The sequence below is a fragment of the Echeneis naucrates genome, chromosome 22, assembly GCF_900963305.1.
Source record: "Echeneis naucrates chromosome 22, fEcheNa1.1, whole genome shotgun sequence".
NCBI classification, from domain to species: Eukaryota; Metazoa; Chordata; class Actinopteri; order Carangiformes; family Echeneidae; genus Echeneis; species Echeneis naucrates.
The window spans coordinates 17364038-17382204 of record NC_042532.1 but is presented as its reverse complement, the minus strand read 5'-3'; the positions used below and the strand labels follow the sequence as shown (position 1 = coordinate 17382204).

General features: G+C 43.9%; 2 protein-coding genes across 2 annotated transcripts; both read left to right on the top strand.

The window, feature by feature from the left end:
• The first annotated feature begins 903 nt into the window (after positions 1-903).
• On the top strand, positions 904-3008 carry myct1b (myc target 1b). The gene is made up of 2 exons (XM_029493195.1): positions 904-1026; positions 2032-3008. The coding sequence occupies exons 1-2, from the start codon at positions 972-974 to the stop codon at positions 2532-2534; spliced, it is 558 nt and encodes a 185-aa protein (XP_029349055.1). The 5' UTR covers positions 904-971; the 3' UTR covers positions 2535-3008.
• Positions 3009-4469: 1461 nt separating this feature from the next.
• tulp4b (TUB like protein 4b) lies at positions 4470-17746 on the top strand. Its single transcript, XM_029493120.1, has 14 exons — positions 4470-4560; positions 6298-6567; positions 7237-7365; positions 7490-7651; positions 7903-8083; positions 8174-8281; positions 8364-8530; positions 8830-9054; positions 9196-9430; positions 10315-10438; positions 11468-11612; positions 11887-12196; positions 12285-15652; positions 15947-17746. Exons 1-14 carry the CDS (start codon positions 4543-4545, stop codon positions 16061-16063), a joined length of 5559 nt encoding a protein of 1852 aa, XP_029348980.1. The 5' UTR covers positions 4470-4542; the 3' UTR covers positions 16064-17746.
• Positions 17747-18167: the final 421 nt, after the last annotated feature.

Genomic DNA, 18167 nt, shown 5'->3' with positions numbered 1-18167 from the left:
GGGAGGAGGAGGAGGAGTAAGAGGAAGAGGAAGAGGGGGAGGAGGAGGAGGAGGAAGAGGGGGAGGAGGAGGAAGAGTAAGAGGAAGAGGAGGAGGAGGAGGAAGAGGAGAAGGATGCACAAATATAGTATAGAATAAAAATAATATAACCTCTCATCATGAAATATTCATGCAGATCCTGTTCAGTGGTGAGTGCTCATAGTCGCAGTACTCGGGCACCACCTGCTGGACGTGTTGTCTGACATGACTGGTCAAAACTTAACTTGTACGGAAGTTACCGCATATAAACCTTCAGTTTAATATGCATACATACGTCCCTGTGTAGAAAGAGAATAGTTGGCTGTTGACCTGTAGAAAGCTGGTGTGTGTGTGTGTGTGTTATCAGCCTGAAAACTGAGGTTTTGGGAGTGAGGTGGGAACAGAGCAACAATTGAAGGAAACCCCCATTGAGGCTTAGAGCTTGATAACCTGCTGACTCTCCAGTGGATAGTTACATGGGTTAGTGTATCCAGAGCCTTCCCAGGACATTTGAAGAACACTGCTGAGACTTTTTACGTCAGAGGAAGGGTTGTACTTTCAATGGGTTTGGTTTATTTTACTCTAACCATTAACCACAGTCATCCTAAGAGCCGGTGTGAAGGATTAAGAGTGTATGCTTTGTGCATAAGAGCACATTTAACATGCAGTGCTTTACAGAGTTGGTGCTAATAAAGTAATTGTCAAACAGTATTGATCCTTAGGAAATGATGCAAAAGGAAACAACCCTGTTTCCCAGTTTTGTGTGCCATACAGATAAGCAATGCACTTGCTAATTTTAAAGCCAGAAAGGGAAGGAAGCATGACAGCAATGTTTCCGCCATGGGAAACACCGTAGAGGGGGCAAAGCAAAAAAGACTGTCTTGGAAAAAGTATAGTGTTCTTCCATCTGTACAGACTCAGGGTGGAATCTAACTCCGGTTTATGGTGGAATAATGGCACATAATGAAACACATCCCCTTTTGGAAATACTGAAATCATTTAATCTTGGTGAGTGTATCTATATTTGTTACTTGTGAAAATAGAGGGAGCATTTCAAAAAGATGTAGCTTCTAATATGTAAGAGTGGCACGTTGTATTGTGTGATAGTTGTCGAGTTGATACAACTATTTTTATTTAGTGTAAAATTTAATTTCACTTAAAAAACTTCAATAGGGTCAAGGCCAAAATGTATTTCCGCAATCTGCCTGCTGCAATGTCATGAACCATCCATAGCATAGTTTGTCCTGGATAGATTTACTTAATACACATACCCCACTTCAAAACCTCACTATGCTGCCTGTATTTCAACATATTTCCAGCAAACAGCTGTCAATTCTTTTAAATCATCGGTTATTAGGTCAAATTTAGGAACCGTAGCTGTATTTTTTTCCTTTTTTTTTTTTTTTTTTTTTTTTATTTTTGTCAGCTTTGAATCTATTTAATTTTTTTTTCTTTTTAATGTGTTTGTTACTCTAATATATCATCCTGAAGTTTGTTTATGTCTTCAAGTTTGTGAAGAACTTTAAATGGCTTTTTTGTTCCAAAGTAAAACAATACAAATGTAAACTTGGCTTGACACGCAAAAGACCATCAACAAAGGCAACGCAAATGATAGAAAACAGGATTATATTCACTGTGTCACACAATGATATGGTCAGTTTTTGCTTCAACACAATGATACTAAATTGACTGTGAACCCACACAGCAGGAATGATGTAAGATTTTATGTAACGTTGTGCTCAGTATAGCAGCGCTCAGATATAAATCAATAAAACAGAGCAAAAAAAAAAAAGGGTACATGTGAGATTTACTTTCACTTGCTGCACATTTTTTGTGCACGTTAAATAAGACATTACTTCAAACTACAGAGTTGAAGCTACCATCTGGGGAAACAATCTTCCTTATTTTTAAAAAACAATGCACCCGGCATTTCCAACCATTATTTTCATCTCTGGCAATTCCCCTCAGCTGACTCTGACTCGCATTTTTTTTTTTTTTCTTCCTTCCTTCCAGGCGATATGATTCTAGCCTTCTGTTTATCTGTACTTGTTGGCCTGCTGCTGGGTGCTTTGATATATGTTCTGTTGACCTGGGTATCCAGGCGCAGGGCCACCGCCAGGATCACCAGGCGCTCTAAAAAGAAATCTGGTTCTTCACAATCAAATAACCCAATGAACGGCCAGCTGGGCCTTTACAGGAGCACTTTTCTAAGCGTCTACAGACAACCCTCTTTGGAGCCAGTGGGCCCCCTGGGAAGTAAGCCCGGCGCAGAGACTTCCACCTTTCGGCCACTGCCCAAGAGAAGCAGGGCCGAGCTGGAGATGGCGGAGGACACCCAGGTCAGCATGTCAGAGGACACAGCTGCTTCGAACTCATCAGATTCAGCCTCACTTGTGCCAAACAAGAGACATTCCTTCTGGTTGGGGACTAATGGGCTCAAAGGATTCCTCCCCTCACAGACCCCCCCTCCTGCATACGACACTGTCATCCATGCATTTGAAGAGACTTGCACTTGAAACTGTCGGCGTAAAAACACAACATGAACTGGAAAAAGAGGACGTTCTAAGATTGCAGTGGATTTGCAGTGGACATATTGGGTGATCACACCGTCTCTGCCACTTTTCGGTCTAAAGCTGAATAAGACACTAATACAACCAGTGAACAACTGCCTAATCAAATAATTTACATATTATTCTCTCATGTTTGTTTTCTCTATAGAAAGAAAATAACATTCACAGAGTCAAGTGTCCCAAAAATATTTTATTTACAGTTAACATAAAACAGTAAAAAGCAGAGAATTAGTACACTGGACTGTTACAAGCAAATGTTAAGTGAATTTAAACCATCAAACAATTAATCAACTAATCATCTCACAACTTAAGGGCATTTCATAACCCATCCTGGGGCCCAGCCATAGGGAGACAAAGGTCGTCAAGGGAGAGTTTGAGGTTAGGTTTTGCACTGACTGTGTGAAAAATGTGTGCTTGATTTATCTAATATACACAATAAAGAGCTGATGATCATGATTTGATGAGGAGTTTCTTTATTGGAAACAAGGGGGTCTAATGCATCCAAAGGACAGTTAGAGGTGAAATGGAAGAGAAATCAGATCAACTCAGTTAGCTCATTTATGACATTTAACACTGTAGGTCATAGCACATTCATCACATAAGGCCCAGTGTCAAGAATGTCACTCATTCTTACATTATAAAGATGGGGTGAGCCACTGGAGGTTGCCACTATGACAGAAACCCCCCTTTTAAGTGTGAGAATACATCTAGTATTGATAATATCAGCGCACTATATACCGGACTCCCCATAAAAATGTGCTAAAATAAGGTTGCTCTCCGCATGCTTACCTTCAGTAGTTCCTGACAGTTTTATCAGTTGTGTTCAGCTTGTCTGTCTGATGCAGACTTGGACTTCGGGGGTGTGTTTTCCGGGTTACCTGCCTCATGGCAACCCGCTTTTAAAGCCACAACCCCAAAGTGCGCCAGCGGAGAAGCGCCTGGCAACACGGCCGCTCCGGATCAACGCGTTGTTTCAGCGGTGGCAGGTACGTCCAGCTGCATCATGTCTGTCCATTTGGCCTGGTTTGTGTTTTGGGGGTTTGGGTGAAAGCTCCTCTTTATTTATTTCCCACCTCTCGGCTGTCGGCTCTCGGCAGCACCGGCTCTTTCAGATTGCTGCATGCGGTCACGCGTAAGACGCCTCAGAATGAGAGATCATTTGACGGGATGTATAATGTGGTGAGGCTGATGGTGGCTCTTTTACTTGGAGTTTACATGAATTCTGTGAGCCTGTGTGCAACTAAAGAGCACATCTATTTATTTATTTTAATTGCCTTTGATTCTTTCTTTTTGCGTGTGTGTGTGTGTGTGTGTGTGTGTGTGTGTGTGGATGTTAGTTGTTATCGGCTGCGCTGGATGAGGTGAAAGGTGTATTTCATGTAAAAACAAAAAACAGAAAATATGAGTTGACATCCTGGCCAGGCTGCTCTGGTGCTGGTCGTTAATAGAGCGGACTGTATCAGTACCCATGGAGACTGCCTGTGCCCTGATCTCCAATGCAGCGTTGCTGTTGCATAGAGACTGAGAAAAACTGAATTTCAAGGTTGATGCACTGAATGACAACGCGGCTATTTTAAGCAAGAGCCACGTCTCTCTCCCTCCCCAGTCTCTCCTTTAGATTCCCTTACTTGTTGAATAACGGTGTTTTTGTATGCGTCTTTGTTTTCTTTATTTGCAACAGGATTGCACAACTCTCTCCAAAGCCACATCGGGGAGACATGGGATGGGCCACTGGCGCTAAAGAAGCTCCACATCATTCCGTGGCAAACTCTGAAGTGCACTGCTGCTTGATTTAAATGCTTGAGTGCAGAGCTGGACAACACCTGGCTGTATGATGCATTTTACTTCCACATAGATTGTATTGTAATTAGCAGGAGCAGAGCAGCCTTTACACCTTCAGTGCAGCATCTGAATGGAAATATGGACACCTTCAATGGAGGAATTTTGACTCAACATGTCCAGGAACTATGAGGTATGTTGAGTTTAGTGTCGGAGACTGATATGATTGTGATTTTCCTGATTGCCTGGTCATTTTCATAACAAATGGTTACGTGCTGTATGATCCACTTGGCAGCCAAACAATATTTGGACTTGAGTATGGACTAGAGAGGAAGAAATGCAGCAGACGAGATTTTATTTAGTGTAAATGTTCAAAAAAAGAAACGGAACAGAAAGACAAGGAACACGCTGTACTCTCCGGCAGTGGAACAGCAATCCTAAAACAATTTAAGGGGAAATAAAAGGACAAAACTGTACATTTATAAACCAATGAAATGGAAAATTGAGCTAATTCTACTATTCTTTGTCTCAGTATTAACATGTGAGACGTTTCTCACCATTTCTTTTTACTCTTTGTCTGAGGGAAGGACAAGGATGGAAATTCTGAAATCTAAGTAATCCAAATGAACATAGCCAAAGTATTTTTAACAGGAAAATCTGGCCTGAGAAGGAATGCATGGCGTACTTTGACTGATAAACATAAATAAACATTTTCAGTTTTAGTTTGTGAATTGTAGAGATGGAGGAACAGACTGTAGTGGTGATGCCATCTACAGAAAAATCCTGGAGCAGCTCCATAAACAGCGAATAATAGAACAGCAGCCAGGACACTATGAGACGCAGCCATGGTGATTTCGCTGGTGTTGAGGGCACATTTAGTGATTCACTCATACTCATGTACAGTCTGTTCACTTAAGTGTAAGTCATTAGGGTGGATAATCTCTGAGAAAGAGCCCATGAGCTCCAGCTTTTGGCCACTAGTTTTTTAATTTAGGATAATACGTTGGTGCGTATCTGTGCAGTCAGGTGTATCCAGAGTCATTGGTAAGTACTTTGCTTTGGTGATTTTTCTCTCTAAACACTGAACTCTTCATCTTTTAATGGTCGTGTTGGGGTAACCAGTCATTTGTTGAGGCGATAGTCTCCCCATTCAGTCAGTGTGTTAGCTGTTCTGGACCTTCTAATCATTGAATTGCTGCAGCATAAAATGGTGGACTTGGACATATCAAGGAATTTGCATATAAATAACAGAAAAGACGCAACACAACCAACAATTAAATCAATAGAGTCCAACTACTACAATAAATGGTTCATATTTATTGTAGTAGTTGAACTTTCACTGTCATCACATGATCTTCAGAATTCGCCCAGGTGTCAGAAAACCGAAGATGTTTAAAGCCCTCTTTTTCTGAGCACTGGTTTCTCATCCATGCTGGCTTGAAACGTGAGATTCAAGTTCATTCTTGACCTTTTGGTAAGAGAAACAACAACAACAGCGGAAAAAAAACCCATTGCACAAACAATCTCAGCACAAAGCCCATGAAGTAGCTGCTCCTATGAGCTTATGCTCCAATCACACCATCTTCCTCAGCTGAGAGGGAGATGGTGTGATCTGAAGTCAAGAATGAACTCGCAGTCTCAACTATTTCATGTTTTGCTTTATTGTACTTCTTCTCATGATGTTATTCCCCATTGTTGCTAATGGATTCCCTACCTGAGTAACCACAGCCCAGCTTCCTGCTGACCATGAGAACAGCCAGCGGTGTACATCCCAAAATGTCCTGAGCATCACTGAAAAGCCAGTTTTTAAGTAAAAGTAGGATCACAGACTGACACAAACTGAAAATGTACATTATCCAGTTTTATTATAAGGTCAAACGAGGCACCTACAGCAGCTTCATCTCACCTCTTCCTCTGCTTTGCTCACCAGCCTGGTCACTCAGTAGGGATGTTGGCTGCCGTGGAACATGGTCCCATCCTCTGCAGCGACTCCAACATCCTCTGCCTCTCGTGGAAAGGCCGGGTCCCCAAGAGCGAGAAGGACAAGCCGGTGTGTCGGAGACGGTACTATGAGGAGGGCTGGCTCGCGACAGGGAACGGGAGAGGAGTTGTTGGGGTTACGTTTACATCGAGTCACTGCAGGAGGGACAGGAGCACACCACAGAGAATCAATTTTAACCTGCGAGGACACAACAGCGAGGTTTGGTCTTCACTTTAGACTTTATCAATGAAGTCAGTGGAGAGAACGATAGAGTTAAATTTATTAAAAAAAACCAAAGCAATTCAGCAAAGGACATTGTTGTTTTTCTCTCCTGAGTCCTTCCCTGCCCCCTCAGACAACTGTGTAGCAAGACTGACACATGTTTATATCTAACTACACATATACAGAATCCTCCATGCTGATCTAAACATCGATAGTTGTCAATCAAGGATAATGCGTATAAAGCTAAAAGAGCTTAAATAGAAATTCAGCCATCAGTGTTACTAATTGAATGTAGATGTGACAGTAGAAAAACGGTGGAAGTAAAAAAAAAGCTGGTACATAAAGCAACCAGATGGGGCAAAAACAAATCTGAAAATGTGTACAACATCTAATGCATCCAGGAGCTGCATGTCCGTGTTACCATGCCTGCATACGCATCATAATCTGCTGTTATTTTTATTATTATTAGACCATTTATTTTTGGGTTGAAATTCTTAATTTTACGCTGACTGTCCCTCCAGCTGGATAGCATAAAACCACATTCATCCTAAAATGCTTTTTTAGCATTATGCATTAACTGGATATTAATCATGAATGCTCCTCTCAGCAGACATCCACCTGTGTTTGTGGAAAAATAGTAACAGTCAGTGTTTCGGGCCTTCGTAGGTTGTCTTAGTGCGCTGGAATGAACCCTTCCAGAAGCTGGCCACCTGTGATATGGAGGGAGGTATTTTTGTGTGGATCCAGTATGAAGGAAGATGGTCAGTGGAGTTAGTGAACGACAGAGGAGCCCAGGTGAGCAAAGAGAGACCTAGAATATACAAGTGATGCAAAAATGTATTCACGCATGCTGAAAAAGACAAAGAAATTTCATGTGTAACTGTGAACACTTTTTTTTTTTTTTTTTTCCCCCCTCCAGGTGAGTGACTTCACTTGGTCACATGATGGCACTCAGGCCCTCATCGCATACAGGGATGGCTTTGTGTTGGTTGGCTCAGTTAGCGGACAAAGACACTGGTCATCTGAGATCAACCTGGAGAGTCAAATCACCTGTGGCATCTGGACACCCGATGATCAGCAGGTGCATATCATCCTTCTGAACAAATCACTGTGTGTTGGTCCTCCTGAAACATAAAAAAAATATCTGTGACAAAATAAACCAAACATTTTCCCCAGCTTTGAGCTCCCCAGCTTAGCGCTAACACTGTCATTAAAAGATTAAACTGCATAATGAGCGTTTTTCTTTTGCAGCTATTTTAGGCCAAGCACTTGATGTTACTGAGCTTATTCGTCATGTCATCTGTTAAAGTTTGATGTACAACGCCCCCTCAGGTCCTGTTTGGCACAGCAGATGGTCAGGTGATAGTGATGGACTGCCATGGACGGATGCTCGCCCACGTCCTGTTACACGAGTCCGACGGGATTGTGAGCATGTCCTGGAACTGCCCTGACTTCCTGGTTGAGGACAGCACAGAGAGTGACACCGACTCTGATGACAGTATTCTTCCTTTAGGTACCAACCCCCCCCCCCCAGCTTGTTACCTTATGGTGACTGTGAGGATAATCGAATAATCTTCAATTCATTTTTATTTTTTCTTCCAAGTGCGGAGAGTGAAGCCTTTGCTGACAGTCACCTTCTTATCAGGAGATATCAGTCTAATGAACAACTATGATGACCTCTCTCCCGCCATCATTCGCTCAGGGCTGAAAGGTAAAACACACCGTACCTGATCCATGTATCACTGACATTCAGTAGACCGTTGATCATATGACCTCTGTACTTCCCTCCACAGATGTAGAGGCACAGTGGTGCTCGCAGGGAGATCTGCTGGCCGTGGCCGGCATGGAACGGCATGGCCTTCCTGCAGACTCTGCCTGTGCATCCCTCATGAGGAACGCTCTTGTTAAGTTCTATAATGTTCAAGGGGAACATATCTACACTTTGGAAACACCGGCACAGGTTAGTCCCATGTAAACTGGGAGGGGGTGGGGTGGGGGGGGGTCCAGCAGATGTATCTTGGGTGAATGTGATGGTATCTAATTTTCTTCTAATTGGACTTTGAGTCAGATTTTTGCCAGTTCGCTAACCCTCATTTCTACTGCAGAAGTACTTCACAATCACAAGCTAAAGTAAAAGTGTAAATAAACAGGAGAGATAAACAGAAGGTTGGAGGGATGAGTGCAACGCCTTTCTGAGAATTGAGAGCCCAGTTTTGGAAACTGTAGTAAGTCTTTTTTTTTTGAATGGCTGTTTTTCAGAGGCCCATCACCACCATCTGTTGGGGTCACAGAGACTCACGTCTGTTCCTTGCTTGTGGGCCGGCGCTGTATGTGGTGCGTGTGGAGCATAGGGTGGCCAGCCTCCAACTCTTATGCCAGCAGGGCATCGCCAGCGCACTGCGAGAGGAGAAAGATGTGGGAAAACTGAACATGCCGTCGCTGCTGTGCTCTTATGTTACCACTGCTTTCATACCCACCATCAAGGTGCACGGATCTCTGCTTGCTTCACCAGTTTTAGACAAGATCTTACCAACTCCGCTGCACTGTGATAATGCAAAACTGCTGACAACGTGTTTTCATTTGAGTGTCCAGACATCTTATAGCCTTTTCTTCTCTGCGTTCTAGCCCCCGATCCCTGACCCCAACAACATCCGCGACTTTGTGAGCTATCCCACAGCTGGGAACGAGAGGCTCCACTGCACCATGAAGCGTGCAGAGGACAGCCCAGAGGCAGGCGGACCCTGCTACACTCTCTACCTGGAATATTTAGGAGGGCTGGTGCCTATTCTCAAAGGAAGGCGCATCAGCAAACTACGGCCTGAATTTGTCATTATGGATCCAAAAACAGACAGCAAAGCAGGTAATGTTTGGACTATTACTTCATCAGAGAACAACATATTTTCTAATGTTGTCATGGATGATGTTATTTTATATAAAAGCATAGTATACATTATCTCAATTCTAGCCAGGGAGCTATGTTGCACAAATCGTTGTGTTGGTTTCCAATAAAAAGTCCAATTCCTAAAACAATGATAATCATTGAATAATAAATGAAGATCTCACATTTAAATGTACACTAAATTTTAGAGTAAAATAAGATGAGCACAATTTTTTTTTTTTTGCATGAAGACATAAAGGTAGCCAGGAGAGACAGATATTCAGTTTGAATTAAAAAAGACAAAAAACACACATACCAGAACAGAATAACATGTTTTTTATCCTGCTTTTTCAAATCCTTAGAAAAACCTCTCCACACAAACGGTAACGGTGAAAACAGTATCAGTCTACCTCTCGAGAAGCTAGTGAGTATGTATATTTGCTAAGAAACTCTTTAAATGAGGTGAGAAGGATTACGAGCTGTTGAAATAGTGTTGGTTTGCACAGGTGAAGCAATCAGAGAATATCAGTAGACTCTAGCACACCCCGATGCTGCCTAAAGGTCAGGCAGCTTGTTCCTGGCAATCCTGAAATGAAATCTGTGATGGTTCATCTCTTTAAACTTGTTCTCCAGTTTTGAATAACACATTCATGCTGTGTGCGGATCATTCACCTTGAGTAAGAGCAAATACAGACTCTGGTCATCTCTGATGTAACATGGTCTGAGGCCTGATGCTGGAATAGTCTGGGTTATGACCTGCTTCAGACCTGCGGTCCCATCGAACATTTACTTTGCTTTCACTGCTCTGTCCCCTGGGACGCTCAGACTCAGCGTTACTATTTGGGGTTTTGTTTTTCTTTTTCTAGAGGAGGTGTGTGTGAACCCCATGATCTCATACACTGACAGCTGTAACTGCTCTGACTCCAGCGACATTGAGCTGAGCGACGAGTGGGTTGGCAAGAAGTCGCCAAAGTTATCCCGAGGAAACAGGTCACCTACACGCTACATGTCCGAACTGCCGCACAGCTGTTTGCACACATTTCACTACAGAAATGTATTTTATTTAAGTCAACACTGGAATGAACAGGTAGGCCATTTAAGTGAATTTTTGAGGTACAAGGCAGCAGTAGCAGAGTGCTGAAGGAGGGTTCCAGCTGAACTCCCACCCGACCAGAACACCCCATATACACCCACCCAAAACAGAGAAATCCCATAAAAGAACAACACACTCACATCCAGGCACAACAAGGGAGTTACAGACTAACAGAAAACAAAGAGTAAATAAATTAGTTAGTAATTAAGGTCAAATACATACATAAATATAGAAGAAAGAAGGTGGGGGTAGCGTTCAGTTAGACATTTTCAGCATCACAGTCTACGTAGAACGTCTCATAGACTGCTTGAGGAACCCTTGAGGGAGAACCTTATCTTCTCCAGGGTGATGCATTGCAGCATTTCATGGATCCATTTATTATGAGTAGGAGGGGAGGCATGGGTCTATTTAAGGAGGATGAGCCTTCGAGCACGCAAGGAAAAAAATTCAATAATGTGCTTCCAGGATTTAGACATGCCATGCGTGGGGGAGCACAAGGGGCTCAGGGTTTATGGTTTGGCCTACAGGTCACTGATTGTTTTGGCCATTTGTATTGGCAAATCAGGAGGGATCGGGGCCCTCCCCGGTGAGCGGATCAGTCTCAGGTTTGTATAGTTTAGAATAATATTCAAGGAAATATACTAATTTCAGTGGGCTCGGTTGTGATGGTACTGGAGGGTTTTGGGATTTTAGGTATGAGCCTCGAGGCCGCGGCTGCAAGTGCTTGGTAAGCAAGCAGTTTAGCCACTTTGTCTCCCTGTGGGAAGCATACTTGTTCAGCATGTAGTAGTTGCTTCTCGATTTTTGCCTTTTGCTAACAAATTGTTTTGTGGGTGAAGTGATAATCGTTGTTTGCACATGTTTTGACTGCTTTTCACCACTGATGCTCATATTTCTAAGAGAAAGTTCACTTGTTTGTTTCAAAGGATGAACATGGACTCGAGAAAATCTCCCAAACTATCACGCGCCAATCAGGAAGGCCAACGGTCACCACGGTTACCAACCAAGAAGCCTCCTGTCCGATCTCCCAGCCTGACGCGTCGAGAGTTTTCCATGGATGGGATAACAGAGGTATGATGTGCTGTACGGACAGTCCATAGTAACTGTGTTAGTATTTTGTCTTCTCAATCAAATCTTAAATAGAATTAAATATAATTATTAATAATACGATCATAATGTCATTGACTAGACATCGAGAAATTTTTTTTTCTCTGACCTAATTTATTTATTTTAATGTTAATATTAATATTCAAATCAAAACAACAAAATAAAAAATTTAACGTTTTTTTTTTTTTTTTTTTATCTTGGTGATTCACATTTTTTATTGATTTTCTCTGTTTCACAGCACAACTATCTTGCTCAAGTCACATCCAACATTTGGGGGACAAAGTTCAAAATTGTTGGACTGGCTTCGTTCCTTCCTGCTAATCTCGGTGCAGGTAGATGTCAAACAGACTCACACATAAACAGCACACTGAAAACTGTCACACTAACTGTCTTCTCTGTTGCAGTTATCTATAAAACCAGTTTACTTCATCTGCAACCGAGGCAGATGACGATCTACCTTCCAGAAGTACGAAAGATCTCTCATGACTTTATGAGCCTGCCCGTGTTCAACCCCAACGTGTTCAGTGAGGATGAGGATGATTTACCAGGTGAGACTTTCATGTGTTCACTGACCTTTCACGCTATTCTGCATGTCATTTAGCTCATCTGTGTTTTTTTGTTTGTTTTTTTTTTAAGTGATGGGGCCATCTGGAGTTGCAGGAGACAACCCTCCCTGTACAGTCAACATTCCCATCGCTCCCATCCACAGCCCGGCTCAGGCCATGTCCCCGACTCAGAGTATTGGCCTGGTTCAATCTCTGCTGGCCAATCAGAATATTCAGCTCGACGTCCTGACCAATCCAACCGCCACTGCGGCGGCAGCAGCTGCAGCAGCAGCAGCTTCTGTCCCTGTCAACGATCATGGCCAGGATGCAGTTGCGACACCATACCCAGTACCAACTAGATACTCCAACCCAGGCCAAGTTATCTTTAATGGGCTGGAGATGGGCCCTCTGCTGCCTGGTACCCTCCCACCCCCACCTCCACCTCACCACCTGCCACCGCAGCCTCACCCGCAGCGGTCTCACTCACAGCCACCTCGCCAACAGCAGTCGAAACAGTCGCAGCAGATGCAAACACAGCAGCAGCAGAAAATGCATCATCATCAACAACAACAGCAGCAGCAACAACAGCAGCAACAGCAGCAGCAACACCATCATCAGTCACAGTCGCAGCAGCAGCAGCAGCAACAGCAATTACAGCAGGCACACCAACAACTACAGCAGCTGCACCACCAGCAGCAGGCCCTGCATCAGCAGCAGCAGCAACACCAACAGCACCAGGTTCAGCAACACCAACAGATGCAACAGACTCAACAGCAAGTGACAACCCAACAATATCAGCACCAACAGCAGATCCAGCAACAGCAGCAACAGATGCAGCTGCAGCACGAACAGATGCAGCAACAGCAGCAGCAGATGCAGCAGCAGCAGCAGCAGATTCGGCAACAGATTCAGGAGATGAGGCAGCAGCAGCAGCAGCTCCAACAGCAGCACCAACAGATCCAGCAGCAACATCAGCAGATGCAGAGGCAGCACCAGCAGATGCAGCAGCAGTTGAAGATGCAGATGTCACTGCCTCCACCTCCATCTGGCTACCCGACCATTTCCTTACAACAAATTCATCTTCTGCCTCAAATCCCTCCTCCTTCCACCGAGCCGGGGCTGGACAGGGGCGACCACGGACACACCTTGAAGCCAAGTATGCCACGGACTTTACCCCCTTCCTTCAGTGACACTGATGGGTCTGTGGAGATTCAGATGAGGAAGGTGAATCCTCCTCCTCCATATCCCGGCACTGTAGTGTCGGTGGCTGCAGCCGCAGCCTCAGCTGCCGCCACGCCACAGACTCTTGTCACAAACTGTGACAGCCCAAGTGTCCTGGCACCTGACCCCTGTTTGAAGAAGGATGACTTCTTACTTCACCCCGTCACAATACAGTACCCGACGCCTCTGGGGTATGAAAGGATCACAACCTTTGACAGCAGTGGCAATGTGGAGGAGGTTTGCCGGCCACGCAGGCGCCTCATTCGCAACCAAAATGCGTATACTGTGCATGGCATTGGAGGCTCAGCCACACTCAAAGTCACCTCCTCTGAGAGTAAAAAAATCCAGCTTCCATACAGCTCAGCAACACTGAGTCGTCTCTCCGTCCCTCGTTACTCAATACCAAGCGGAGACCCTCCTCCTTACCCAGATCCAGCCAATCAGGTAACAGCCACGCTTCCACCTCCCCAAAAAATCGATAGCAGTCTGATCCATGCTACTCTACGTCGTGACCGCAGGGATGTGGGACTTAAGGTGCCGCAGATGATGGAAAACTCAAGAACCCTACCCACCAAAGCCAAGATGAACAGTGCATTAGCCGTTACCTACCAGCAGAGGGTGCCCACGGCGTTGTACACCTGCACTCAGTGCAGCAGCAACAGCTCCAGCACCAGTGTCAGCCTCTCCGGAGGAGGAACCACAAGTAGTGGCATTGCAGGTGGCACAGTGGTGAGGCAGGACTTCCCTCCAGGAAAAGGTGCACATCACAGTACGATTATTGTGCACTCCAAAAGTGCCTCCCCCATGGCCTCCCAGTCCTCCTACAGTCTGCTGGGAGCCGTGGATAACAGTCGAGACAGAACAGTGTATGTGAACTCTGCCTTCACCGAGGATGAGACTTTAAATCAGCAGTGTCACCTTGAGAAATCCGTGCGCCAGCTGACCCTCGGTGATGTCAGCTTGACAGTGAAGCGCCCTCCACCTTACCAGTGGGACACCTCCACGACAGAGGAGTTCTGGCTCACTCCAGAGCAAACGATGTTAGCTCCTCCTCCAGGGCAACACAAACCTCCGCTCATCATCAGTCAAGCTCAGCACTTGGACATGACCCGGCTTCCTTTTGTCCTCACGACTAAAACGCCAACCAGCCCGAGCACGAGCACCCTCACTTTCCCATCAGGTTACCAGATTTCACTGTCCCCTTTTCCCCCAGGAGTGGGCCACAGTGGACCCCAACTTCAGACCTTACAGAACCCTCCACCGCAGTGCTCTCCGAACGAGGTGGTTGCTCCAGTCCCCTTTACTCAACAGGATGCCAGTTTGGTGTTGCCCCCAGGTTACCCTCCAAATCTTGCGAACCTGGCCTGCTGCCCCCTCCCGCCGATGTATCCTGGAGCCAGCTCATGTGCCGGACTCCAGCTGCATCCTGTCAACCTTCATCCCTGGAACCCTTACCCCTGCCCACCACCACCGATGCAAGACCCCCCCGCACCTCCCCTTCCTACAAAAGCTCATCAGATTTTAGAGAAACCAATTCTCTCCCCACCTCCCCCAACTGCGCTGCCTCCTCCGCCTCCTCTCCCCCCTCCTCCTCCACCTACTGAGCTACCACCATCCAAAAGTGCCACAGAGGATCTAACAGAATCTGCAAACAACTTTCCAGAGCCGTCGTCCCTAAATGAAAGCCCCGTGCCACAGGAGTCAGAGCGCTTCAGCAAGAAGAGCCGGAAAAGACTGGACAGCAGAGCCGAGGAGGCCAACATGCCCAACGTCTCTGAGGGCAAGTCCAGAAAGGAAGGGCGGGCGCTTTCTGACTTCAACACGCTCATCTCCAGCCCGCGGCTTGGCAGCCGAGAGAAGAAGAAGCCCAAAGGGCCGAGAGAACAGCTCAATAAAACCAAGAAGATGAGCAGGACCACAAATGAGTTCCAGGATAGTTCAGAGAGCGAGCCGGAGCTGTTCATTAGTGGCGACGAGCTCATGAACCAGAACCAGAGCAGCAAGAAGAGCTGGAAGAACAAGCGAAGCCTTCGTATGGCCAGTGAGCTGGAGGAGATTAAATGCCGCAAGGCGAATGAACGAGAGGACCGCAGTTTGGGCAGCCAGGGATTTGTCTATGTTATGGCCAATAAACAGCCTCTGTGGAATGAAGCCACGCAGGTCTACCAGCTGGACTTTGGTGGACGAGTCACACAGGAGTCAGCAAAGAACTTCCAGATAGAGCTGGATGGTAGACAGGTAATGTGATAAGAAATCTCCTTTCAGAGATGAAATCATTTTCTATGATTTTATATAAAATATCAAACATTTGCTTTTGTTTCAGGTGTTAAAATATGCTTTTCACTTTTATTCTGAATATCAACATTAAAATCTTAAGATCTTAATTTTACTTTGATATTTGACATTTAATAACATCCCAGAGAAAAATGAAAAGAAAACAATGATTGGCAACCTTTGAATCATCAGGTGAAATTGTTGACATGCTGGTGATGAAGTGTTTTCTGAGACGTTTGCTTCTCTGCTTCTGTGCAGGTGATGCAGTTCGGGCGAATAGATGGGAATGCTTACATCTTGGATTTCCAGTATCCCTTCTCAGCAGTGCAGGCATTTGCTGTTGCCTTGGCCAATGTGACTCAGAGGCTGAAGTGAAAACCTTGTTTTAGACTAGCTGAAAAGCAGCCACGGTGGTACTGTTGTCCGCCCCTCTCTGTGGCTGTGCGTGGATGGAAAATATGTCGTCGCACTGGCGGCTCTGGTTGAGAGGATGTTTGGACATGCAGATAATTTACAGCAGCCTGTTGAGGCCAAAGTCAGTCAAGGTCCATGTTGAGAAAAACTATACCAGTTGATATGTAATTTCTCGTTCATATATTGAATGTATTTAAGAGTTTATTCATTATTTAAATGTTATTTATTAGAATAAAAAGTATTTTGCCAGTCATTAATTCATTGGCTGAAAAAAAAAAAAAAAAAGGTAGAGTATATATTGAAATTAATTTAATTTAAAAGCAGTTTGGAGGTTTAGGCCATCTGTGGTGCCAAAGACATCTCGACTCTTTAAACCGTGACTGATTAATCATGATGTATAACAAATGGCTCACTACATAATATACATTGATGGCATTTACAAAAAATAGACACAGCAATTATCTTGAGGTACAGCAACATTCAAAATTGCAGATAAAATGTCACTAAGCCATACCATGTGTGATACAAACGCCGTACTATTTTAAATCACTAATTGCATAAATAAGTAAATGCATTTTATGCAACTTATTATTTCAGTATATTTTTTGTATTGCTATTCTGCATATTTTTTTTTTTTTATTGAACATGCATTAGAAGAAAATATTGATAGATTATATTAATTTTGTAAGTGCAACAAGAAGAGCTGAGTAAAATGAACCATAGTTTGTGTATTCTATCCATGTTAGTTCTATGAAGTGGTGCAATGAATATAATAAATCATATTCCTTTGGCCACCATACTGCAAATCATTAGTCATACGGTCTGATGGTGTGTTGATTAGTTTCTTCTCCCTTCATAATGGCTGAAAGTGTCAGTAATGGTCTAAAGTGAGTTTATATGTGCCAAATGTCTTTGGCTGGAAGTCTGTCAGTGGGGCAAATAGTGCAAAGTGATCTTGTGATGCTCTCATTCCCAAACAGTAAAACCTGCGTACAGTGAAGATTGAGATCCTCGAGTCACGTCTCAGTCGGCTGGCTCTGTGTTGTTACCGTTGGCTACTCAAAAACTGCATTTGAATGTGAAGTACAGTAGTTTGCCTCGTTGGAAATAAGTGCTGCTTTAGATAGATAGAGCTTGTGTGCAGTAATGCTACCTACGTAGAACTGATGTTGTACTTGCAAAAGAAAATATAATGCTGCTTGCACTGTGTATTTATGAAATGACCTAACAACATTATATGCTTAGAAAAATGTGCTTATATGTTGCTACTTTCAGTAATTTTGTACATCACTTTTTCTTTAACATGGTACCAAGAATATTTTGATGTTATGCTTGTAGAAAAAAGGATGAGAACAATAAACTTGCAAAGGTATTAAGTACAACATGTTCATAAAATTAACTGTTAGTAGTAGGAGTGAAATTCATTTAGATTTGGTGCTAATGTATAAAGAAACAAATGCTGAAAATTCAGGACATTTCTCACGTTATCAGAAGGGTATTTTAAAGAAGATATTTTGACAGAGGCAACAGAAGCTTTAGCGTGCAGAGTTTTCGTTTCAGAGCTTGTCATCCAACGCAGCTTCAGAGACTTCAGCGAAAGTGTGTGCCAGTCATCAGCAATACTGCCTAAAATTAGTCGATTGCCTGTTTTTTTTTTTCCGTTTTTTTTTTTTTTTTCTCTCTCTCTCTTATTTCATGAAGGAAAACAAATATGATATGACCCTAGGTTTACAGGGACCTGTAGGCTGGACAAAATCCAATAAACTCTATTGTTCCAAATGTTTTTGTTATGTTTCATTTCCCGTTTGTCTCTTTTACTTTCTAACACAATGTCAGTGATCCCTGATGCCCCACCACAGGCTTCCTCCTTCAGTCAGCCTGGGCCTCCTCCCTAAAGGGCGGGCCTTCAGCCTGAACTCAGGGCAAAGGTTGGTGAAATGGTAAAGTCATCAGAGGGAAGCCGAACCTGATTTTATCAGCAAAGTTCAACCTGAACATAATACACAATTTATCTGGTAATCGTGTGTGTGTATATATATATGTATATATAATCACATGCTTTTAT

What these genes read in the sequence shown, in the direction of transcription:
- myct1b (XM_029493195.1), top strand. Translation starts at nt 972, where the DNA reads ATGGCACATAATGAAACACATCCCCTTTTGGAAATACTGAAATCATTT. An exon ending in ACTGAAATCATTTAATCTTG is followed by an intron (nt 1,027 to 2,031) that starts GTGAGTGTATCT and finishes CCTTCCTTCCAG; the next exon opens with GCGATATGATTCTAGCCTTC.
- tulp4b (XM_029493120.1), top strand. An exon ending in TGCGAGGACACAACAGCGAG is followed by an intron (nt 6,568 to 7,236) that starts GTTTGGTCTTCA and finishes GGGCCTTCGTAG; the next exon opens with GTTGTCTTAGTGCGCTGGAA. An exon ending in AAAAACAGACAGCAAAGCAG is followed by an intron (nt 9,431 to 10,314) that starts GTAATGTTTGGA and finishes TTCTTTTTCTAG; the next exon opens with AGGAGGTGTGTGTGAACCCC.